This window comes from Anguilla anguilla, chromosome 7 (genome assembly GCF_013347855.1).
Source record: "Anguilla anguilla isolate fAngAng1 chromosome 7, fAngAng1.pri, whole genome shotgun sequence".
In the NCBI taxonomy this organism is placed as follows: domain Eukaryota; kingdom Metazoa; phylum Chordata; class Actinopteri; order Anguilliformes; family Anguillidae; genus Anguilla; species Anguilla anguilla.
This window is the reverse complement of record NC_049207.1, coordinates 14365709-14392410: the sequence shown is the minus strand read 5'-3', so window position 1 is coordinate 14392410 and position 26702 is coordinate 14365709. Positions and strand designations below refer to the sequence as shown.

Here is a 26702-nt window from a genome sequence, read left to right as displayed (position 1 = left end):
TTAACTGGTCACTTGCTATTATATAAAACAGTATTAAATGAGTTGTGTGCAGTTGTGGGCTGCTGGAGAACTCATTTCGGGCTACTGAACAAATATAGTGTCAATTGCCCATGTGGTGTTAATAACCAGTTAAAATGCTTAAGAGTGGCTAGAATTTAAACAGGCATATAGCATGTCACGAAAATGCCTGCATCACCTGATGTAAAGGGCTTGGAAATTTTGGTGAATATTTGACATCTGGAACTGGCATATCTTCACAATTGCATGATGTTGGAGGGGGTATGCACTGTATTGAGTGCCATCTTCTAGTTTCCTATTTGTTTATCTTAATTAATTTTTTATTGATTTAACCTTTATTTACCCAGGATAGGTTCGCTGAGCATGGATGCTCTTTTGCAGCAACGCCCTGCTTCACACTCATACACATTCACACCTGGGAGCTGCCCAGTACAACCACAATCCTCTATTGTTGGCCACTGAGCAGCTCCACTGGAGGGACAGAACAATTTTTTTGAGCCAATTAAATCAGATGATGATTAGGTGGCAAGTTTTTTGCGAGAGCCAGATCTGGGATTTTAGCCTGGACACCGGGGAACCCCCTACTCTTTGCGAATAGTATCATGGGATCTTTAATGACCACAGTGAATCAGGACCTTGGTTTAACGTCTCATCCGAAAGACGGCATCTCCTACAGCACAGTGTCCCCGTCACTGCACTGGGGCATTAGGGTTTATTTGACCAGAGGGAAGATTTCCCCCTGATGGCCCACCAACACCACTTCCAGCAGCAACTCAGTATTCCCTGGTGGTCTCCCATCCAAGTACTAACCAAGCCCACACTTCCTTAGCTTCAGCCAGTCGGAAGGAGCAGAGTGCGTGGTGGTAGGTCTGAAGCAGACTAAAGAGTGTTGCAAAAGAGCACTGCTCCATGCATTCATTGGCTAGTTGACCATTCAGTTTTTGCACGACTGCTTTGGTGCTTCACTATTATATGGCTGAAGAAATTTAGCTTCTCTGAGAATAACGTCCGGTGTAATCTCATATAGTCATTGTCTTCTGAGGCTCACCGTTTTCAAATTAAATTACCCAGAATGCACTGTTTTAGATAGCAACCTAAAGTTACCTTGTCACTCTATAAAGCATTACTGAGTGACAGCAAACTTCAAAGCAACCCAACATCAGGTTGGATGTAGGCTAGTTCAGGAAGACAGAGGAGAAAAGGCAACTGCCCAGAGCAGGTGGGAATTAAGTGAAGTAGGCAGAACCCACCAATCTTTAGCACATCACATCTTCCATTGAGCAAATACATTGAACATACACGTGTGAGCAGCAGTGAAGTACATCACACTTTGAATATTACACACCCTCTCATGCCTCTTCACATACTCACATGTTTTCCACAAGCTCACTTGATGCTCTCTGAGCATCTCTTGTGCTTTTCCGAACAAACAGGCTTTGTTTGGAATGTGCGGCTCCTGGCTCGTCTGCTTCCTGCTGACGTATTTCAACGTGCTGCCTACAAAGCCGGATGAGTACGGCTACACAGCGCGGACGGACCTAAAAGTTGACGCAGTCACGAGTGCCCCCTGGTTCCATGTACCATACCCCGGTGAGCCTTGTACTTCTGCTGTCGCAGAACCAAAGGTATCCACTTTACTTTTCCCATGTGGATAGTGATGGGAGAGTGAGCACAGACTTCATCGCTCCACAATGGGTGGATCTACAATGTGCTGGCAATCCATGTCACATTAACCAATCATAAGATACTACCCTCTTTATAAACACAATGCGACTGGTTTAAATTAGTGTGTTATGGAGAGCACATTTTAACTGCATTCATTTTGGGGTTTCATGAAGCCTTACTCTGTACTTCTTGCTCATCTTCCCTGCCCCTTTAAGGATGGCTTACAGTGACCATTAGTCTGCAGCACCATATATGCATTCTTAAGAAGTTGGGCAGGTAAACTTTATACTTGTCAGGTGGCAAGGCAGTCCTGAGTGTGGTACCAGTCACGCACTGCAGGCTGTCAGCCACTTAAACTCTGGCTTACAGCTCAACTGCACTCAGTCATGGTCCCAATATTTTTTGGGCTGCACATATTTACCAGGACAGCAGATTATGACTCCTCTCAGATTTCCCAGCTTCCTCAAGTGGATGATTTTTAAAAATCTCTTGTCATTAGGGGTCCATCACATTCCTTTATCGCATGTCAAAGTTAACTTCAAATCTTCTGTTACTATAAGCAGTTGCTTATAACTATTGTTCCTATGGCTTGTTTGAATTCTTCCCATGCCCACTATAGGTCAGTGGGGTCTACCGACTGTGAGTGTGTCTTCTGTACTGGGTATGATGGCTGGAGTTCTAGCGTCCACCATGGAGTCCATCGGTGATTACTATGCATGTGCCCGCCTCTCTGGAGCCCCGCCCCCACCGACGCACGCCATAAACCGTGGAATTGCAGTAGAGGGCATTGGATGCATCCTGGCAGCTATCTGGGGCAGTGGGAATGGAACCACCTCTTACAGCCAGAACATCGCTGCACTTGGAATCACCAAGGTAAGCCATTGGCCCCTGCACTCTGACCGACACTACCCTACCACCTGGAGAGAGTTATCCAGTGTCAATTTTCAACGCCATTAATGCTGATTATCAGTATGTAATGTAATAATGGGCTTCTTCTTCTATGTTTTGACCATACACTTTGTGAACTTTCAGTATATAGCTAAGCTTAATAGAGAAATGCTGATCTATGAATATATACCACTGTGTATATATTGATTATGATGATTGAAATGGCTGAGCACAAAACTTAATATCACTGAGGTGTGTACTGGCTAAATTTAATTGAAAAAAGTCAGATGATAGAGGATTTTTGTTTATGGATAGTAGGAAGAGGTAGACAGATTAGTCAATTTCCACGTCTTTATAGAAACAATGTTTTAGAAATATCCTGAGGTGAGATGCAAATATGTAAAGTGATTACTATTACAATGTAGCAACACATACATGCTCAGGTAACTGCAGTTTATGCCACACCTGCAAAATGTATTTGCAATTTATTTAAATGCAAATCTTCCTAAGGGTGGGATCACAGATGTTGCAACATGTTTTTGAAATGTGTTATTTGTTTATTTTGTGATTGTGCAATGTGTCCCAACATCTCAAACTATTTATCTGGGTGTGCCACATGGTACTGAATACCAGTATCTGAAAAAATGAAATATTTCACCAGAACAAAAGAAAAAAAAGTCCAGATAATGACTTCTAAAAATATTTCAAAATTATTAATACAAGACATTTAACATAAAAAACAGATTTAGTACTCAAAAATGTAAACCCTACAAGGATCACGTGTTCCACTAGAACTGTCAAACTATTAAAATGTAAAATCAGTAAGAACAGTATAAGTAACCACAAAGTGGGTTTAAAATTGGTTTTGTCATTGAAAGCAAAGTACTGGTGAGAGGGGTATTCAACTGTCCTTGCATACATTACCTTGATAAACACATTAGTGGCAAATTATTGATTTACATTTACTACTGTCAGAAAATAGTATGCAATAGTTACATTTAGAGTTACGTGTTAATTTCACGCAAACATTAGGAAGTTTATAGTTTCACTGGCCTTTTTTGGGAAAAGGTTGACTCTTCAGAGTCATGTTCGGCCTTTGTTTATTCTATTTTTTCACCAGTTCATTATTACGTTTATTCAGAAATGCTTTTATGTCCGATAAAAATATCAGCAGAAAGATTTCTGGGTGAGACAGCCTTGTTTCACAAATTCATTTCTAGATACTACAGCCCCAGAGTGAATTTGTGCTCAACAGAACCGATGTAGAATGCAGAATGAAGAAGGGCAGAAAATGTAGAAAATGTTCTTCACATAGCTGAACAGCTCATGTCGTTTTTATGATCTGTCAGAATAAACTACAACTGGAAAATCATTTGTGTGAAAGCATATTTGTTCAGTTCGATCTGTTTATGTAACACATAGTGCCTTGGGTTTTCACAAGGCAGTGGCTCAAAATGGCTGTCTTAATGAAATTGCGAAGACAATCCCCTAGATTCAGTTAAAGCACTTGACCAGTTTATGGGCTTATGTAATTTCATCATATCAGATCTTTGGATTTCATGTAAAAACACGCTATAATGGTGATTGACTAAAAAATCCAAGACTCAAAAATCAAAAACAGGAAACCATGTGGCCTGTAAATTGTGTTGTCTGGTCTGGAGGAGGGAGCTTTCTACAGAGCAAGTGAACTTTGTAAAAAAAATCTGATCAGCTGTCTACGAGTGCATAGTTGGCTGTGTCTAGGCAATGTTTTATTTAAGCAAATCAATAAACCCCTTTATTCTTATTACATTACCAGAATGGTAGAAAATCATCTTGAAGTAGCATCAGTATAGTTTTCCACATTTTTATATCTTCCCATGCTAGAGAACATTGAGCTGAATTTAGCTAGTTAAGAATTTGCAACACAAACTAACACACTTAGCAAGACAAAGGACAAAGCAGGCACCTTTTCTTGTATCTAACCAATCAATCGCAGTCCTACTGTAGGTGTCAATAGCTTACTATAACTCACTTTAATTGGCAAGAACCTCCAGGAGGAAAGGCAGTTCATAAAGATGCAGATACAGCACCTAATTAAGTCAGTAAGGTTTTGGCTTGATTGACTTACATATGCCCTCAAAATAACATGCATTTGAGTGAATTCCCATGAGTACCAGCAAAACAATAAGTAATCTGAAACTGGGTTCGTGGCCAGCGCATTGCAGGTTTGAATCTAATATCTAGAAATTAACTGGCGTCTTATCAAATAGACCGATGGCATCGCTGGGAAAGAGAGGTTCCATGAGCCCAAACAACAGTGGGAGCTACTGGGAGGTGTAGTCTTAAATAAGTTGATCAGCCCATGTGAGTGGGTGATGAATTACACATTATACTGTAGCTCCATCTACTGCCTCATGAGGTTCATGAAGTTTAACTTTCCAATCAGAACCTACTGCTTCAAGGGACTTAACATATACTAAAAGATATTGTGGTGCGCTGAAGTGTATTGCAGTGTATTATTGAATACTGTGTCATGCTAAGGTGCATTGTGTCAAGCTGAGGTATCTAATGAAGTGTTATGCATTTAGAGTGCTAGTGCATAATGTGGCTTGCCGAGACACATTGTAATGTGCTGGTGCATAGTGGCAAGCTGAGGCACATAATGTCCCTTGGAATATTGTGGCATAATAACGAGGGTTGCCATATTTAAAGTATGTGAGAAGCGGACAACATGCGGAGCTGGAAGAACGAGGTGGGGAGATGTCAGATACCGATGGCAGTCTCGGTGAGAGGAAGGAGGGGAGGTAGCTATTGGAATGGGTTATGGATCATTACATACTAACGGTAAATTTATTCAATCAATTACTCAGACCAGTCATTATATCATCTGGTTGGTACTGTAAACCTTTGGAAAACTGGGCATCAGACAACCGTAATGATAACATATTTTGTGACATGCTAGTGTATATTGTGGCTTGCTGAGGTGCACTGTGATGTCCTGAGGGTGTGCTGCGGGATGCTGAGGCTTACTATTGCATGCTGAGGTGTGCTGTGATGTGCTAAGGATACTCATTTTGGGTCAAACAGTTGCCTGTTTAGATGTTACATTTCTAACATTGGGAACTTAATAAATGTGCAGATTTTTTGTCTTGCCTTTACTATTTTGTTTGGCAAGTACCCTGCAATTTGGATGTATGCATATATGATGTGACATGTTGTGTATGTATTGTGGCATGCTGAGGTGCATTATGGCATAAGGCATGTGGTAGCATGCTAAGGCATTTTGTGGCTAAATCACGTGACATGTTAGTGCAAATTGTAGCATGAGTGTGGAATGTTAAGGTATGCTGCAGTGTGTTGAGGCATATTGTGGCATGATATGTTGGGTTATGGTGTGCTGGTGGACTGTGTGTCATGTTGGGGTGTACTTAAGAATATCCTTGGCAGAGGGGCTACACCGATCTTTCACTAATAACTTTATTCCCTCCTAGGTTGGCAGTAGACTGGTTCTGCAGACTGCTGGTGTTCTGATGATTGTCCTGGGACTATTTGGGAAATTTGGTGCCATTTTTATTACCATCCCTGATCCAGTCATCGGAGGAATGTTCCTGGTAATGTTTGGAATGATAGCAGCTGTGGGAATCTCAAACCTTCAGGTAAAAAGAAGAAACACTGATGCACACTTCAATTGTGATCGCTATGATGGGTCAGAATACCACTTTGTATAGAGTAGGTTACAAACATAAATAAATCTATTTGAAATGATAGTATGCACAATAAATATGATGAAAATATATGAAGTACATATTTGTTCAACACATGATGAAAGTTAGCCTATTATTTTGTTTCGTAAAATAATTATACTCAAAATACTTCAAATGTCCCATTCTGGAACCAGAACCCAGTACAGCTAATGTCAGTAACAAGAGAAAAATGAATAGCAACAGAAAAGCACAGAAATGTACAAATCAATTTTCCCTGTCAAGCATAAAGCTCTCTCCCAGTGCTGCATGGAAAGAAATGTGGGTAGTCTCTCAGCTAGAGGCAGGGCCTGTACGACCAGTGGTCAGAGTGAGCATTGGCCACACCCTGACAGAGAACCTCGGGACAGAGCTGGCGGGGTGTCTGTTGAGCTATGGTTCGTCACAAGTGCACATGGGCTGGGCTTGGAATGCACCCAGAGTGTTAATTCCATTTGCTGCTGAGGCTTGTGCTGTCAGTTATTTTGACACTGCACAGTGAGTCATCAAACCGCCAGCAGGCCCCAGAGCAAACTAAAAACCTGACACAGTTGCATTTATGCAACCTTAAAGCAGTGGTGGGATCTTGTGCCAATACATGTTGCTTTTAAACTTATCTTTCACACCAATAGGTGTTTTGTTTTTCTTGGGTTGAAACAGTTTGCTTCCCATTTTATGGTGTTTTGTACTACGTACATCCTTTTCCCTTCGTGCTGTGCCCATCTAAGTGAGATTTATGTTAGATTGATGAGATTTATGAAGTTTTGACTTACCCCAAACCCACAAGCAGCTGGCGAAGCTTTGATATCATAAATATCTGCCACAGTGAAAACTCTGATTTGGGAAATGTGACTGATCTCCTCAATATGAACAAACCAAATTTAAAAAAAAATCACATCCTAAAATTCATGAAGACTACAGCAGAACTGATAAGAAAACAGCTACATAAAAAGGTTTTCAGATGCCTGTTTGTTCAGAACCGTGGAGCAGGTCACTTTTGTGTTCGTTCCTGCTCTTAATGTGTTTTACTTGTGTTACAGTACGTGGACTTGAATTCCTCCAGGAACTTACTCATTCTTGGATTTTCAACCTTTAGCGGACTCGTTCTTCCAACGTGGTTTCACTCCAATCCAGGCATCATTGACACAGGTGGATAGCTCGTGCACCAAAGCTCATGAAAGCACTGCAAATGCAGCAGACAGTGAAAGCAGAACATTTACCACATACATACATTTAAAATTACAAGAGGGCGGGTTTACGTAACCTGTAACTATGTGGAGCAACCACGTGCCATCATTCACTGACATGCATGTGCAAACCAAAAGACTTTGCTCTTTTTTGGAAGGCTGTACGTTTGATTGAAATCAGTGAGTCATTGATAGAAAATTGAAGCTCCAACTATTGCAGGGTGCCTCCAGTCATAATTTGTGGATGTTTCAATGTCTAATTTGGGTATGAAAGGTCAGTTGCCAGATTAGAGGTGAGGGCTAAGTAATGTATTCAGACTACTTCAGATTGCTGCTCTAGTCTGTTATTTCATTAAGTTGCTCAAGTGTTGTTTTTAAGTACTACAAATTTTCTTGGTCAAAGCCAGATTTTTCAAAAAAATTGAAAAGTAGGCATAGCTTGGATGCGTAATTTCTTGTGCATACATATTCAAGTGAATTTTTTAAAAAAGTGGCTAAATTATGAAATGTTTTAATAAGATAATTTCTGAGGTATTCAACAAAATGCAGATTGTCACCCCATCGTGTAGCTGCCATGTTTTAATGTGAATACACAGGCAAAGTGTAATCACCTCACAGCTAGACCAATGAGGGTTTGTAGCTGGAGGGGAAGGCACCGCGTGTTTTCCCTTGGCTGGTGTGAGTCAAAAACGGAGATGTTGGTTATTTTTCCTCTGTTCGTAAGAACAGGGCACAATTACACTTAAGAATGCACTGGTTCCATCGCCGCGGGTCAGATATGAATGCGCTGCTTCATATCCCGCTTAAGACTGGCCTGAAACGGACCAGTAGCATTCTGGTTACTCTCCGTTCGCAAACGGGGCTATGCTGTCATCAGAGATATATCTGATCTGTCGCCGGACCGTCAATATTCCAATGAGAGCATCAGAATACTCACAAATGAGCGGAACAACACATCAAATATATCCATGACCACAGCAAGTAAGCGTAACAGTTACTAGGTTTTACTCTCGTAATAATCTGACTCCAAATGAAATTAGAATTTAAAATTTGGTTTTAACTATACGTGGAACTTGGAGAGGTTACACTCGACTCTATCTTGTGCCATCATTCCTCAATATATGCTCCCGGGATTAGCACTATTGTTAAATCTCAGTTCGGTGAAGCCTACAAAGGGTAGGAGGCTGACCACCATAATACATGCCTTCCTTTGTGCATAGATAGTTATGAGCCCACGACAGTGTGTATCTATCGGGCTCCTTAAGGCGAATTTTACAAGAACCGGCGTATAACGCCCATGGGTCCTCTTAAGCCAAAACTCCAGAACCAATACAACACCAATCCCGTTAGCGGGCAGATCGTGGTCGCCTATCTAACTTGAGGACCTCACTAAAGACTTTCGCTGTACTAGACCCCTGATCAGTAGGTCCTAGTCATAATTGTCCCCCTGAGTATTTAATCGGAATTTCGGCTGAAAAGAAGATAAAATGGATTAGAGTCATGAAGACCACGCAAGTTAAAAATAAGAAGAATTTATTAACAGGCAGGTAGGTCATTAGCTTCAAATTTACAGTCAATTTAAAATACGGAAGGTTTTAAAACATAAATATAGAGTAAAAAGTTCTTACCCAGCCTGTTTAGCTACACACGAAATCACAGAGTATGCGCAGTGTGGGAAGTCGATTGCGATCTTGTTCAGCTACGCACAGAACACAGTATGTGCCGTGTGGGAAGTCGATTACGATCTTCCCTGTCCAGCTACACATAGAACACAGAGTCTGTGCCGTGTGGGAAGTCGATTACGATCTTCCTGTTCAGCTACACACAGAACACAGACTATGTGCAGTGTGGGAAGTCGATTGCGATTTTCCCCGATTGCTTGGTCTCCCTTCTTTTTAAGCTAAATCCCGCGTTTGATCTAGGCCGCATTGCCATAAATTAACCTGGACGAATGATAAAATATGGAATTTAGGGCCCCACCGTTTGGGGGCTGTTGTCAAAACAATTAGTGGGGAAATTGGGAAAAGGAGATGATTACCAGAGAGGACATTCCATTGGGATAGTTTTTTCCTGAGTTTCTGAAACTATGTTTTATCAAATTCCATTTGGTATGAAACATATTTCATTCAATTTCTTGAATTTCCCTGAATACGTCAATACCAAACATGTCAAGGGGATGTAATATTATGGTGCAGTTGTCATGAAAATACCCTTTTGTTGAACCATTTTACATGCAATCCATGTTATTACTACATAAGGCATAATACAGTAATATAATGAAAACGTGCATGGTTTGTAAGATTTTACAGGGTTTTTGAATATGATAAACAGACGGTTTAGAGTCCAGATCCAAAAAAAAAATTAAAAGTGTAATGGCAGAGGGGCATAAGGGCACTGTGGTACTGTTAAGAGCAGTTGCCCCACCATTTTGCCAGAGGCCTGATGATCTTTTCACCCTTTATGGCCCCAACACACACACACCCACAACCCTAGACAAAGAGACTAGTTCCCCTTATCTTAGTCATGTCCAGATAGCAACATTCCAGAGAGCCAACGGCTTGCTCACACAACCATAAACAACCAGTCCAGTTCCCCTTCAAGACTGAGGTCTTGTCCAGAGGGTAACAGTCCAGAGAGCCAAATGGCCTGCTCATCCAGAGGAAGTCAGAGTAACCTATTGTTTTATCACAAGGCTCTCGGGTCCTTTGAAGTACAGGATGAGTCCCAGCGTGCAGGCTCGTTCAAATGCTAGCCTTTTCTGGGTCCCAGTTTGACTCCCCTCTTACAAAAGTAAATTCAAAGGTGATTATGTGTTCAAGACAAGCTGTTCCTCCTGCATCATGTGGCCCCTGAGCTGTGCCCTGATAGGCTTATTCTTGGCATGGAGAGCTGTCTGGTCTCTTGGGGACAGTTACTTAGCTCCTAATCTTCTTTCGTACAGGTTCAGTCGTGGTCAAATTATTACACTTAAAAATCTCCCTCTAATTGTTCCCTGCTTCACATATCAAATTTATCCTCTTTCCCTATTACTTTCACTTATGCCAATAAGCCAATGACTATGGCATGGAGAGGACAATGAGTTCATGAGTAAACTAAGAAATGAGCAAAGGCACTACAGTTAGTCTTAAACCAGTGGTTCCCAAACCTCTCCTCGGGTGCTGGATCCAGGTATTTGATGTGTTCCATCAAGGGCTTCATTAGTTGTATCAGGTGTGCTTGAGGTGGAACAAATAAAATACCTGGATTTGACTGGGGGTACCCAAGGAGAGGTTTTGGATCCAATGTCTTAGACAATGAACTGTTCTTCTCCTTTGAAATGCTTGGCATTTGTGTCTCAAAAAGAATGGGAAGTCAGGACTCTTAATATGTTAAACTCTGTCAATAAATAAAGAGATAATTCAGTTTTTTGAGTAATAATTTTTAAATTATTAGATTTTTAAAAAACCTTTTCCCCCTCCACACAGGACTGAAAGAACTGGACCAAGTTATAATTGTCCTCTTTACAACTCACATGTTTATAGGTGGATTCTTTGGATTTGTGTTGGATAACACTATTCCAGGTAAGCAGATTTTAGACTTTAGAACTGTGATATCTGGTAACAAATTACATATTTGTGTACTACATATAGAAAAAAAGCATATTATATTCAACTTAAATATTCAATGTTGTTTTGTTATTTGCCTCCACTGCTAAAATGTCTAAGGCCCATCTTTTCATTACTTGAGTTACTTATATCTAAGAATGTGTATAAAGGCATGCCTGTGTGCGATTTGAATATCTAGTACTAAAAAAACAAGGCTGCACACACGCAGACGCACATACACGCACGTACGCACATGCACACACACAGCTACACACACACACACACCCATGTGCTTTGTACCTGTACCCTGTGATGCAATTACCCTCCCATGTACACATAAAGGCACCCATTCATGTATATGTGCAAACACAAACATGCATACACACATGCTTGGAGTCTTGTGCCATATTTAACAAGCACATTGAATAAAATGTCAGTGGTGTATAAGTAGACCCACATATGCTATGAGTGACTACCACTATCCCTGAATTATACAATGCATTTTGAAATGAGGCTACACATTCAATCCTTATGAACAGATATTCTATCTATGCACAGGACAGATTGCCTCGAGTGAGATGAAAGGTATTCTTGTCATGTGGATGGTGTTTTGTGAGTCTTTCTTACTGTGTTCCTGTATACCAAATTGCCCCTTAACCTAATTTACACGTGAGCATAATGTTGTTGTGCACATGTCATTAGTAAGAATGTTGATACACTGGACTTATTGAGGGTATACACAACAGCATACAGAAGCATGACTGAAACACCTCTAACTTAAGGAAAGAGTTTGCAGAGATTTGTATCAAACGGGTTTACTCAGGTTCATTTACTCTCCTACAAGTAAATCAGAGAACTAGAACTGATTATACAGTAATCCTGAAAATACAATAGACACCCCCCCGCCCAGTCCGTCCCTCCCCCTTCCATCCCAGCTGATGAGGTTAAAGAGTGAACCATGGGGGCACACTAAGGGCACAGTGGTCACGTGCTGACATGGTGTGTATTTAAGTCTTAATTGAATTTCATGCAAATGCTGAAGACTAATCTGGATGTAGATTACACAAGACCACTCGGTACATTATGAGTCTGTTCCCTGGCCCTGATGGCTCAAGTTCAGTGGACATGGCTCGATCTTTCACAGTAGAAACAACTGACTCTGGAACCGTCTGCATGAACACATGCATACAGGCATTTTAAAGTGAGAAACTGCATGGGTGTCATGGGATATGACTAGATCTCATGAATGTTCCTTCTCACTCATAAAAACCTGACTTAACTATTGCTTAGTACTGGTTGCTAAAAAATCTCCATTGTTCCTGTAACAGCAAAATCTAAATGCCAGAGATAACTTTCTCAAGAATACACATAATGGGTGGTAATGTGGTTAAATGTGCTGCAAAAAAAAATTGATTTGAAAAAAAATAAATATTATATTAAAACTTATATTATACATTTTTGTGTATGTTTTTGATTGGCCCAGATGTTATGTTTCCAGAGGCTATACAAATGAGCACATTCATTCATAGGTTTTATTCATAAAAATCCACTAATGGTGTCAGTAGTTCATTTCAAAAGAACATTTCAACTATGCTGCCAAACATTATTTTTTCTAACCTGAATGTACAGATGAGGAGTTGTAACAGGTAGAGGCAGAAGGTGAATTAGTGTGGTGATATCCTGTAAACAACAGCTAACCACATTTTCAACAGATCTGTGTTGTCTAAAGGTAGGCTAGTTGGTTAGACTACAAATTGGTATTTTTATCTTTCCTTAAGCACAGTGGTCTTGGGCTGCATGCATCATAGGAAAGATTTTCAAACCAAAGATGAATAATCAGGCTCTATACAGACATACAGCCTCTGGAGGCATAATGTCACCTTATAATCTCCCTTTTAGTTGCTTGGACAATATTATCTTGCTTTTAACCACAAACCCATTGATACCTTTATGTCAGCCATTGTGAAGCTGGCAAGTCGTGAGAAACTTAATTATGTAAACTGCAAGTATCTAATATCCTTTATCACACAGAAAAACAGTTTGGGCCAATACATACACTGAACTGAAACAGTTCAAAAAAATAAAAAATAAAAACAAATCACCAAAAAAAAAAAAAAAAAAAACAGAAAGTGAACTTTTCAATTACGTCACTATGGTATGGTCCTCACTGATCGGTTGTTGTGACTATTTTGCCAAAAAAAAAAGGAAAAAATGGAATTATATTTGTTTCTTACAGGAACAGAGAGAGAACGAGGGATTAACATCTGGAGGGAAAAAGTTCACCAGGATCCCAGTGACTGCGATAAAGATCAGTCCTGCTATGATCTACCATTTTGCACTGACTTTCTCCACAGGTTCAGATGCACTCAGTATATCCCATTCCTTCAGACATTCAGGAGATTCGACAAGAGAACACACAACTGACGCCATCTTGTGTGGATGGCATACTTATGACAACCCCCGGTTTACAGCAATAACTATCATTTACATTTAACGTATTTCTCTGTTCATTTCTAGGATGTACTTCAGTGCAATGGTACCAGTGCACTTCTTTGTTTTTCACTGTTTCCTCATATTGTTTCTGTCTTTTTTAAATCACTGTTCATAATATTTTGTTTATATAATAATGAATGACAGAGGTAGTAACACCATGGGAATTTGACCACTGAGTGCTTCAAAGGGAAAATTAATTAACAAGCATAATGTGAAAAAACCCGGAAGTATGCTAACCACATCCATTACCATTGTTTGGGCAAATCCTGCATTTTGTAAAGCAGTTGTCCTCACTGGATCTCTGGTTCAGCTTCTTTTCAGCAACCAGAAAAAAACAAAATAAAAGGTTTTATCAGAAACATGGAAAGTCAAAACAAAAAAGTACAAATTCCAGACAATGGCAACTTGACTTGGTTTAGGGCTAGTTACAAATTGTCAGTGGTGTAATGGTAAAAGAAAAGGGCCTTTCACAGTTGCCTGAAGATCTACCTACCTGTTACCTCACCATGTTACAAGATTATAAAAAGATATTTTACAGTGAGCATGCAGTGAGTAAATATGAGTGTTCCAGTCGATAAAGGTGCTTGCCACAAGCACAGGCTTGGGCTGTTTTATTAGCTGACTATGACAGGGGTATTTGCAGCAGCACAACTGACTGACCACATCCAGGAGTGGGAGGCTTTAAGCCAACCAGAGTTCCTGGGTTGCCACCTCATTAGTCCCTGAACCATGCACCAGACACCCAGAGTCTATCACCTGGCACAGAGAGATTTACCTCTCCTCTGGCTGTTTGCTAGCTCTTGATTATAGTACTGTGTGAACTCTAGGGTGTGTTATATAGTAGCCACTTGCTCTGAAGAGAGTGCATTGGTGGAATGCACTACTTTAGATGCTGTGCTGCTTCCTGCACAGGTGTCAATGGCTCAATAGTGATTCAAGAGGCCCAGTCAGCAACTTCACATTTAAGAGAAAAAGATTCTGAAAAAAAATGTATGTGTCTATATGTATATGTCCTCTTGCTGTATTCCACAAGACCCACCATTTGTAATATCCACAGTGTTCCAAAGGCATAATTGTATAATATTTCCAGTTGTGCAGAGCCTGTCAAGCCTTTTAAAGTTTTGTTCTGCATGACAGTTGAGTGTGCCCTCTGCCCCCTGCTGGTACTTCAGGCAAATGGCTTCTCAACCACCAGCAAGCACCACCAAGAAAACTAATATAGAAGAATAATCAGCCTTTTCTGATTAATGCAATTTTCCATCTAATTTTAACTGCCTCTTTTCTTTCTTTTTTAACACCCTATTCAAGTTTATAATGCTCAGTCACAAATAGCCAATTTGCATCACTTTTATGTTGCACATAATTGCATGGACATTCTCCAGAATGTGTGAAGTCAGTCAAGCACTTTTGTTCCACACTAGGTAGACCGCAGGTGCCTATCAAGCAGTGATCAAAGAGAGGAGGAGACCATTCTGACTGAAACCCTCTCTCCCAATTCTGGGATGAAAATAATATATCATCCAAATGGTTTCTCAGCAACAGTTGTCATTATTCAATCTGAGCCAAAGGGTGAACCACACTGCTACGCACAAGTGCTCAAGCGAGCATGACTTTCAACAGCTCTATGCATTTCGTGTGTTTTTAAAAAGGCTGTGGCTTGGTTATGTTACATGGTCAACTACAGTCAATTTTTTATTATTATTGTGCCACAATTTGATTCACAATCAAAATTTTATTTTTGTGATTCACAATTTGACTATTTGTTATAAGACGAAATGTACATGAACGTAATGGAATGCCATTTTTCGAGATGACTGCAGAATATTTTACCTTTAAAATATACAATTTGGAACAAACTCCTATAACAGCCAAAAACATTCATTGTTAATAAAATTCACCTCATAAAATGGGTGCAGAAGGCATACCACTTTGTCGCTTTACCTGTCCACTTTATGTGAGAGCATATTTTATACAAAGAAAACTGCTTAATACCAAAAGCTGAACTGTCTTTCTGGGATTTTTTAAAGAGATATTGCAATACAGGAGACAAGCTAATAGACTATTCAAGTTCAGAGATGGACATTACATGTCAATCAGACAGACTGCCCACTCTCATTAAAATATTCTTAACTGTGAAAGTCAATAAAAACAATTCACATTCTAAGTAGTCCAGAAAAAAACATTATATTTACTTTCAATGTACTTATGTTTCAAATGTACTTGGAAAGAAAATATCGATATTTTATTTAGGAATCATATTCAGTGAAATACATTATAGAGTCTTAGAATGAAATATCTAGGCTATTTGATAAGAAAAGTCAGAGAGGTTATGCTCCCTTTGTAAATTTCCTGTAGTGTTCCGTCAAAGTGTTTTATAGCTGTTCTGTGGAAACTGTGAAAGGGGTCTCTCGAAACTTGCAGATCAGGAATGAAATCTGTAGATGGAAATGACTCAGAAGCCCGCCATTTGGTATGAGTTGAAAGTTATTCAAATAATCTTGAACAAAGAAGATGTTTTTCCCTCAGGAAATAAAAGCAAAACTTGTAGGCACTCCTTCCTGGACAAGCGGAGCGCTCCGATGTTCTTACAGAATACCTGTAGCCAGTTATGAATCGGGCTGCATGCCAAAGCTCATACTTGTCGCCTTTAACCAAATCTCTCCCAAAGACTCGTTTCCTGACTCATCCTCACGACTCACTCATATTCCCCATTGTTTGCGCTTCTGTAGTCGTACGCATAAGACAGTAGCAATTACAACTTTACGCCCAGGCCACACTTTTTCATCTCAAATATTTTTCTGCGTCTTCCTTTCGCTGCATCTGAAGCGTTCCACTGAAACCTGTAAGATCTATGCATGGCCAAGGTGAGGGGGGAGGTTGGTGGGGTAATTTTATCTGCATTTCCATCTTGGTTTTAAGTAGAGGCCAGAGGCAATGGGTCAGATCATAAACTTCAAAAAAACAAAACAAGATAGTTTGAACTGATTTGAACAAGAAACCAAAATGTAGGTATATTATACTTGGAGCAAATAATTTATATTCTATGCACATTCATTTAAGCAATGGCTTTAAATAAAAACCAGAGAATAAGTAAGGAAATAAATCTAGTTCCAAAAACCAGTTTTAGCCACCATAGTCATTTTAAAACCAGTGATGCTCTAAAATAAACAAATGACAGTGCAACCAACTGGAAAATTTGTTGGTAGGGCATTGCCATTGTACCATGGTGCCGCATAAAAAGATTATGCAAGCAGGAGGCTCTTTAATTCCCTATTGACAAGGGCACCAAGAAAATCAATATTAACATGCCCCTTTAGAGGCACTAAACGTTGCCAGTGCCAGAAATTGCAAGGGATCTGACAATGTGCATGTTATCCATTTCAGAAAATTGCATTATCGGAACCATTTGCGTCAATGCTCCTGGGAAAGAAAATTAACGGAGAGCTACTTGCCATTTCAGTCTCTAAATTAAATTATTCAGTGGCAGACTGAGATTCTTGCAAAAATGATTTAGGGGTTCATTTTTTTGGAGTCATATGTTTCACTTTTTTATACTTCCTGTAGAAAAAATAACTCTTACTTGCTCAATATAGGCTACAGGCTTATTACACATTAAGTCCTCAAAGCCTGGCTATATTGCTAATGAATAGAAAAATCAATGAACGAATGAATACAAATGGTGGCCATATTTTATTTTATGTTGGAAATGTTATCAATTGATCCAGTTATGCAAACTAAACACAAATAGATAGTATGGAAATTGCTGTCATTGTCATTTACATAAATAAATGTAAACATAAATGTACATAAATTGTCATTTACATTTTATCAATAAAAAGTGACATAACTACTGCTCCATCTGCATTATGTGTTACTTTGATTAGTTATAAGCATGCCACGTAATTGTTGGAGTTTTCATTTTCAACAGAGAATCAAGGTATTATACCAGAGAACAACAATACCTAACAACGTACAAATGTCCAGGAACAGGTATACAAAGTTTGTGTATTCATAATTATGTAAAATAAATATGTAAAATTTAAGGCACCAGCAAAATTAAGTGAAAATGATCTTACAAATGTGTGTTCTGCCTTTTTTTATGAAACCTTTAGATAATATACAAAATAGCTTGTGTTTATGACATGTAAACATGCACTCTATTTGATCGTTGTGTTACAAACATAAGATTTCTACTGCACAGACCTGTACCACTGTTCCAGACAGATCTACAGTACATATGACTACCTGATTACCAGCATTTCTGCTACCTTGCTGATGAGCTGATAAAAAATACATCTCCCCCTCATTTAGCAGACACTGTTATCCTGAATAACTAACACAGATTACTTTATTTTAAGAGACCAAATAGGCAGTACCCCAACTGGGAATCAAACTTACAGCCTTCAAGTTACAAGCCTACTTCCTAAACCATTATACTACAATCACGCTTCTTCGGCACTACGGGGATCTTATTTTTTTTTCCTTAAAAAAAAAATAATAATAATAATACTAAATTTGTCCATTAGCAGGGTTATTGATAATATGCTGATAATTACACATATATTTTCACAAGGGGTTGATGGTGTTTTGTCTATATATACTGCAAGACTGACTGCACACAAAAACACGAGGTTTGAATTTTGGAAATGAAAAATGTACTACTATTATTTCACTTACTATCATGATGCGATAAAGCAAATTCTCCAAGCTTGCTCCCCCTGGAAAGGACCAGCAATGGAGTCCCAGGATCAGCATGCTAACTGCAGAATGGGCTATACTGTGGTTATAGGTGCAAACACCTTGAATGAGCTGAGAGTAGCACAGAGCGTGAAGTGGGACCTCCAGGTGATTCAAAGAGATGTGAATCAGAGTGCCTTTGCCTCAGGTTGACATAGATGCACTAGGCAATTGCTTTATCACTGGCCTCAACCGGTGGCATGGAAAAACACAAGAACACACAGTATGAACACAGAATGATGAGCTTGGGACATCTAGGCATGTGATTTTGCCTACAGACTTGACTGCACTGAGTACTGTGTCAGGCCTGGTCTTGTTGCTTCACATTTTTCCTACTCCTAAATAAAGAAAAAGTATTTGCCCCTTCTCGATTTCCTTTATTACTGCATATTTGTCACTCTGAATGGTTTCCAATCTTTAGACAAAATGTAATATTAGACAAACAATTTCATTTATTTTTCATGGACAGATTAGTTAGAAGTGGAACATTTTGGATGACAAAACTGACTTTCACAGTAAGAACATCAAAAATGGTGGTGGTAGTGTGATGGTGTGGGGGATGCTTTGCTGCCTCAGGACCTAGATGACTTGCCATTATTGACAGAACCATGAATGCTGCTCTGTAAGCTACCAGAAAATGTTTCAGGAGTTTGCTAACTTTTTGTTATTAAATAAATGAAATAATATTTTAATAATGTGTGTATATGCAGATTAAAATGTGCTTTCTGTTTGCAAGAATGTAAAGGCACATTTTATATGGTTTTCCACATTGAGTTACAAGAGTTTGTCAGCAAATTTAGAATGCAGTTTTGACCTGGTGTCATTTTTGTCATTTTCTCTAACACTGGTGCACACGGGCTGTGATAAGCTGTCATTACCTACCTGTCACATAACCATCATTATGTTCTATGGGGCATTAGGTTTATCCAGCATTAGGTTCATCCATCACTCTGCAAGCTTGTATTTCAAAAAGCTGAATGGTTTTTAAATGTAACTTTTACTTTTTGCTGTTTACTTTAACTCATGGGTTTTTTGTGCGCCCCCAGGCTATTCAAGCATGCAAGCAATCTAGCAGGCTGAAGCATACTCTGAAATTACAGTTTCTGACGGGAGCATATTTTAGACGCAGGTATTTACACAGAAACCTGCTGTTGTGTAGGAAGTACAAGTTGTACTTGTTTAATTTTTTGTGTGTATTCCACGATTAGTCACTGACCAGATTTCTTCCCGCATTTTCAAAGGAAACTGTGTTTTCAGATTTAGAGTTTTGTTTAAACTTTCTGAAAGCCTTCATTAAAGATGCAATGAGATACAGCCAAAAGAAACATATAAATTCTGTGTAACTGGTAAGGATCGAAATGGTACAGCATGAGCTCCCAAAGGAATCCACATGGTATAGCCTATACAAAGAAGTAGTGTAGGAAGAAACATATTAATATAGTTTGCCAGATATTTAGTGTTTAGATTATGACCTTAGAGAGAGAAATAGTGAATTAGATAAAATATTATAGTGTTTCTAAGAATGCGGCCTGCCCTCCCCTCCACAAACTTCAAAGCAAACGTGACTGGGGCATTTTAAAGTTCCCTGACACCATGCACTAGGCAGGTGATCTATGGGTCCCACCTCCTGCAGTTTGTTGCTTCCAACAAGGCAAGTTCACTTCAATCAATAATTAGTCAGCTTTTGGATAGGCTGGCCCTTCTCATAAATGAGCCCACCCCCTTTCTCTTCTATACCCTACCTCAGCATCACCCAATCAGGGAAAACATCCTCAAGCCATGCAAGGTAAAAGTTGCGTTGTGTTGCAGTTTGTCTCTAGGCCTTGGAGAAGAAGAGTCTTCCTCTTTTTATTTTGCTTGAGAGAATTATTTATTGCGATACTGGAGTATTTGTGATTATACAATTAGCAAAAATGAAGGAGAAAAAAACAAAACAAAATAACCCAAGTTTGATCAAATGCATTTCGGAGGCTCAACTTGATCAAGTGGTTCACAACATATTTCAGAATCTGCTGTACAGACCGCATGAAAACTTAATTGCCATAATAAGCAAGGCATAAAACAGGAGAAGATTTATCTCATTTTGTTTTATTTCCACATGGTGCCTTCACTCAATCCAGCTCTCGGAGATGCTATCTTTTCACCTTCCATTCAACCAGTCTAGCAACAGGAGCCATGTATGGCACAACGGGATTACCAGTCCCCAAGCCTTAGTAAAATACATTAACAAGATTACACTGACAGGTGCAGAGCTTCATAAGACCACACCTAGTGTTCATGTCTGAACTTTGACCTGAAAATATACATAATAAAATGCTGAAGAGTGTTTGTCCATTTTATGTGCTGCGCCACATGCCAAGGCTACAGCGCTACGTGAAAGTATGTATTTTTGTCATGTAGGCCTATTTATTTTGCACTATCTACTGTCTGTTATTATTGTATATTGTTCTAGCATCTATAATTTATCTGCTTCCAGTTTCAGCAATGGATTTGTGTATTTTTGTATGTTTTATTATCTCTTACCTTTGAAGCATCCTTACTGAAATCTTTGATATTTATTTGGTGGGGGGTGGGGGGGGATTTCTGATCTGCATGATGAGCAAGACAATACTAACTCTGGTATGTGTTTGCTTGCTACTCTGTAGTGTTCCTAGGGTTAAACCTGTTATCATTCAACAAGCTATGACGGAGTCTGTATGAAATTCTTGCAGAGCAACTGATTTAAAACCATTCTGCACTTCTAAATACCTCTCACACATACTAAGAAATCTGTTATCAGCAATCAGTGAAACCACAGGTTCCTGCCTGACAAGCCATTCTGTTTAGACATGTCTAAAACAAACTAATCTCCTTAATTCACAGTTAAATGCATCCTACCAAGCTGGGTGAAACAGAGTTATTTTTGAGCATTTTCCAAACATGAGTTGTATTAATAGCATTCCAGCAAGCACCTACGGTACATTCAGGTCGGGCACACCATTATCTACAGACCATATGATGGTGAGTGTCCATAAGCCTTCGCACAACTAGAGGAAAATTCAGATGCAAACTTATTGTGTTGGTAAGCCTACAGTCTGTTCCTACCTGATAGATTATGCACATTTTATTATATACATTTGATTATACATTTTAAGTCAGTACCACTTTGTTTCCTGTCAAATTCTGAATCCAAAGCTTGAAATGAGTTATATTTTTTTAACATGGCAGAACAGGAGTTGAATTTTGAATACAGCAAAGCTCTTGTTTGTTAAAATTAATGTATACAGAAAGATACTCTATCTGAAACTGCACTCCAACAGATGGTATGCACAGAAAGGACAGGTAGTGTCCCCAGCTGGTATGTGCAGACAGACAGGCCACTTCCATCAGCTGCTCGCCTACATGCAGACAGTCTGCCTGCCTGCAGTAGACAGATAAACATCTCTGTAAATGGACCTAATTGCTGTCATCTGGTTAATAAGACTTAGTTTGCGGAGGATAAGGTGCAGAGTGAAGGCTCCTTAACCAGCTTTGTTCCTGGAACAGGACATTATCGTATTTATTAGTCTCAGGGTTCAAACACTGGTATTTTCAGACCTCAAATGGGTCAGTGCATTTTCAGCAGTGCTGATGCACATGTGAATTATCCAATTAGCATAAGGGAAAGCTTCTTCACCACACCTGCCATGCAGTTAGCCAAATTTATCAGCTTGGCATGAAAGTATGGCTTTGAAAAGGACACAAATACCACCCTCTTATCCTCAAATTTCTTGTGCTCACCCTCGCTGTTGGTGACCAAGCACAATTCAGCAGAGGGATTCAAACCTATGTCTTCAACTACACTACATGGCCAAAAGTATGTGGACACCCAAACATCACACCCATTTGTGATTGTTGAAAAACTAATTCCAAAACCATAGCCATTAATATAGATTTGTTCCCCCCTTTGATGCCATAATAGCCTCCAGTCTTCCGGGAAGGATTTCCACTAAATTTTGGAACATGGATTTGGGTAGGCTATTTGCTTCCATTCAGCCACAGGAGTATTAGTGAGGTCAGGCACTGATGTTGGGCGATGAGGCCTGGCTCGCAGTCAGCGTTCCAATTCATCCCAAAGGTGCTCGATGGGGTTGAGGTCAGGGCTCTGTGCAGGCCAGTCAAGTTCTTCCAAACCAAACTCAACAAACCATTTCTTTATGGACCTGCACAGGAACATTGTCATGCTGAAACAGGAAAGGGCCTTCCCCAAACTCACACAATTCTCTAGACTGTCATTTGAAGAACTTGTTGGAAATGTGGCATCCTATGACAGTGCCACATTGAAAGTCACTGAGTTATTCAGTACAACCTAATGTACTGCCATCGTTTGTCTATGGAGATTGACTGGCTGTATGCTTGATTTTGTGCACCTGTTAGCAATGGGTGTGGCTGAAGTAGCCGAACCCACTAATTTGAGGGGGTATCTACATACTTTCAGCGATGTAGTGTGTCAGGTCTGCCAAATCAATGATTCTAAAATGAATTTTGTTATGCTCCTCTGTCTGTTGCAAAATTCATGTCATGAGTCTTCTGTTTAAAGTGAGCCAGTCACAGTGCTGAAGGTCAGAGCTGTCCCACCTCAGTGGCCCTCATCAAAAAGTGTAGGACATTGGTAGAGCTTGCACACAAAGCATGACAGACATAGCTGCAGCACAATAACATTTCCTCCCAATTAATTAAGTCTGGCACTCAACCTTTTTGTAAAGATATTTTTTTCATCATTCCTGGCAATCATCTTGTTTTTGTCATAACTTGACATAAGCATAGTGATTAAAAAATAATAATAATAGTAGTAGTCATTGTGATTTTATAATGCACTTCTTTCATGTCCTCCCAAGATATTGTAGACAAACACTCATCTTTGTTTTCAAAGCTCAAAGTTAAACAGTGTTAAACAATGTAATGTAAAAGAGCAACCGGTTTTCAATGGAACCAGACTAATTTTCTTTCCCCTGTAGTTGTTATTGGCAACAAAAATACTGAGTGGAAGCACTCCACTCTCCCAGTGAGAAAACAAGATTAACGGCTTTTCATCCGTCTGCCATTATTTTTTGCTCATTTGAAGTTTGCTGATTGCTCTTTTTTCCCTCCAGTAACTTCAGATTGACAGGTAATTTATTTATCATAGCCTCATCAGGGATATTTTAAAATAAATCTGGCATGCTCAATTCCCTCCCTATTTTGGAATTTCCAATTAGCTCTCCAAGTTTGCCCAGCACAGAGTCGGAGAAAGACACTTCATGTGCAGCTTTAGTAAGCAGACCCCGGCATTGATTGACCAGTGAAGGGTCGCTTGAGAGTGATGAAAACATGGACCACTACCGGCTGAACCCTCCTGTCCCTGGGTGACACTGTCCAGATTCTACCTGTGATCATGGGGCTCATCCATGAATGGTGCTAGAAAGTTCTCTTAATAAGATGGGCCACCCAGTAGCCCCTAAGGCAGTGTTTTAAAGTGGACACGCTTTTCCTCATTGGCCATAATTCAAGTAGCAATGTGAGGAAATACCTTCCACAGAAATTAAACCCTGAAGTAGGGTAATTAAAGGATCTCAATTAGGTAGGCTATGACATCTAAAATTATTATTTGATGTTATTTAATCTTTAAATGGGTGCTTAAACATTTTTTCATGTTTAGAATTTTCATTCCTTACCCAGAAAAGAACACATAAATGGGTTTCTGTCATTCGTAAAGCCTGACGCTTAAAATGAATTCCAGCATAGGACTGACTGGGTGGGAGTTGATGTTGCCACGTTCAGTTTAATACTGTCTCAAAAATATAGCCTACTAAAGGGGAACTTCTTGGGAAGTAGGCTATTTCTTACATTACAGATTAGCAGGCCTGCAAATTGAAAAGCAAGGACAAGGAGAAGCCTCTGTTTCCTTTCACAAGACTGCTAAACTCTAGCCTTAGTCCCAGATACTACCTTGCTAATAAATGAGTGAGGAATGGGTTCTTGATGTAGCCTACAAATGTGATGGCAAATGACGAATGTTTGAGGTGCAGTATTGCAATGCCATTATACACATCACTTAAAAATAATTTAGATTAAAGAATGGGGTCTGTTTTTTTCAAACACTATTTGAGTTAAGTTATTTTAGTCAGGGCAACTTATGAATTTAGATTAAATACATTAATGAATGTGCAAAGTAGGCTAATTATTTTTGCTCTGGTATTGAATGGATCTGCTTTAGATATGTCGGTGCACGCACCAGAGTGCACTACCTCTCATACAGGGATCACGATACATATCCCCTACATAATGGGAGAAATAACAAAATCCCCCAATACCTACAAGCTGATCGAAACAACAGGTGAAAGCTGCGGTGGTGGAGGGTGAGCACAATAGTGAGATGCAGCAAGTGCACCATGCGAAGAGCAGCGTAGGCAGTGAGCAGTACCTGAGAGGTCTGACTGTCGGTTAACAAAAAGGTGCTCCTCTAGTGAAGTGTGCATGTGATAGGTTGAGTATAAGAACATGCAGTGATGTGCTTATGCAATTGGTTGAGTATGTGTACAAGTAGTGATGTGTGGATGTGATTGGTTGAGTATGAGAAATGAGAATATGCAGGAATAATATAGGGACCATAGAGTATGGATGCTGTAGGAAGATGGCATAGTATGTTTACATTTGCATTTACATTTGACAGTGCTTGAAAATAGAAATTTTTTTCTATCCGTTCTCCGAGTAGAATCAAAATTTTAACATTTCTGTTCTTTTCTTCCGCCCACAACATAATGTTCATGAACTGAGTATTTTTTCACGGAATAACTTGACATGGCTAATAGCCTACAGCACCATGACAAAATAACCACATTAGAATTGCTTTGATATAGGCTACTTAAATGGTGGGGGAGATTCCGTTGGAAGAGAGCAAATTGCTCACAACAGCACCAGCAAATAGTGCGATCGGCAGGCATTTAAGGTGCAGGCTACCACAGAGGTAATTGAAATATGGGCTTTATAAACAGCATAAGAAATTGACATGAACATAAACAGACGGTAACGTCAACGTTCACAGATAATAGCATCGTTTGCAGCAACAAATCCACTGAGATAACTTTCCCAGTAACCTAAAATTAAAAAAAAATTATACCGCTCAGCTTTATTTATTGTGACACAACTGAGCATCAGCTCCGCAGCTCAGAGCTGTACTTGTACTTGAGCTGTACATGCACTGACTGGCCGACTCATTTTCAGTAAGAAAACCAACGGCATATGACAAAGTATCTAGAAATATTAGACTATGCAAAATACCAGCGCCATGATATAGCCTAAATAAAATGTATCTTACCCTTAAAGGTCTTCTTCTTCCTTCCAAAAGCGTTCACAAAGGCTATCCTCGAATTCCAGCTTCCTGACAAGGTCCGACTCGCCCATCAATAAACTAAAGGCATCGTTTTCCCATTTTGGTTTGTGTAGGCCTACTAATTGGCAAGCTAGCACAAGTGGAATCGCTGATAGCATCGTTAGCATGTAGCAGCACTAAAAAATTAAACATAAATAAAAACAGCTGATGCAGGGTTAGGATAGCTACCTTCAGCAGAACTCATTTGAGTCAATTTATGCTTTGCAGACCCACTTAAATGATACAAACCCACAGTGTCCAGAAAGCCAATCTAGAAGTTCAACTGGGGAAATGAAAAACGCCTGCTGCCACCATGATTTTGCGTCATCATGCAGGAAAACATGATGTAGACTAGCCTACCCTAAACAAGTCTTTTCCCAATCAAAGAGAAAAGAACGTTTCTACCATTTTGGAAATTACGCTACAGCGTGATAATATCTGTATCGATCCTTACTTTTGTAGGTTAGTGCACCTACAGTAGCCCATATAAAGCAAAACGACGTAACATTAAAATGATAAGGACATGTAGCTCACCTGCCGGTATTATTGCTAGCAAGATAGGGACTAAGAGAAGGAACTAAGCTATATTTTAGATAACTATATTTGTAATTGCTTTATCCTCAGTTAACTGCAAGTGACTCGCCTCAAAATTTAAGATCATAGGAAACAGAGAATAATCCACAATTATCAAAATTTCACATCTAGGCCTACATTAGTCAAAACCCCTCAGAAATACGAAGCACATCATTTAGTGGCGGCACGAGCAGATTTTCATATTTAATAAGAACTATACGTAGGAGTGCTGTAGATGGTCGTTTTGACACCGTTGAATACAAACAGTCTGCAATCTTTTTTATTTTATTTTTTCTTTTTAAAAAAAAAAAAGGTTATTTTGGCGCCTGGACCAGTCGAAATATAGGCGAAGCATTTGTAGCCTACAGAAGAAAAAATTACGCCCTTAACGGGTTTTTTGGTCAGGAACAGTAATAATTGATTTTGTTTATGTTTTTGTTCATGCAGAAATGTCTGTCATTTCTGG

General features: G+C 39.5%; 1 protein-coding gene and 1 long non-coding RNA gene across 3 annotated transcripts in view; one reads left to right on the top strand and one right to left on the bottom strand.

The window, feature by feature from the left end:
* si:dkey-106n21.1 (solute carrier family 23 member 1) overlaps positions 1-17407 on the top strand; it is a 29648-nt gene extending 12241 nt beyond the window's left edge. Inside the window, exons 7-12 of one of the 2 annotated variants that reach the window (XR_004766019.1) lie at positions 1452-1608; positions 2303-2556; positions 6045-6209; positions 7390-7442; positions 10945-11040; positions 13301-13343. Coding sequence is in view for 1 of the 2 variants with exons in the window: in XM_035424807.1 (XP_035280698.1) it covers positions 1452-1608; positions 2303-2556; positions 6045-6209; positions 7334-7442; positions 10945-11040; positions 13301-13488 (969 nt within the window). In the remaining variant the exon portion in view is untranslated. Of the gene's footprint in view, positions 1-1451; positions 1609-2302; positions 2557-6044; positions 6210-7333; positions 7443-10944; positions 11041-13300 lie in introns of both variants that reach the window. The other variant, XM_035424807.1, reaches the window with a different exon arrangement.
* On the bottom strand, positions 6107-25960 carry LOC118231199. Its single transcript, XR_004766020.1, has 3 exons — positions 25610-25960; positions 7365-7476; positions 6107-6203 (listed from the first exon to the last, which is right to left on the bottom strand). It is a non-coding gene; the product is annotated as an uncharacterized LOC118231199 (long non-coding RNA).
* Between the last annotated feature and the right edge of the window lie 742 nt (positions 25961-26702).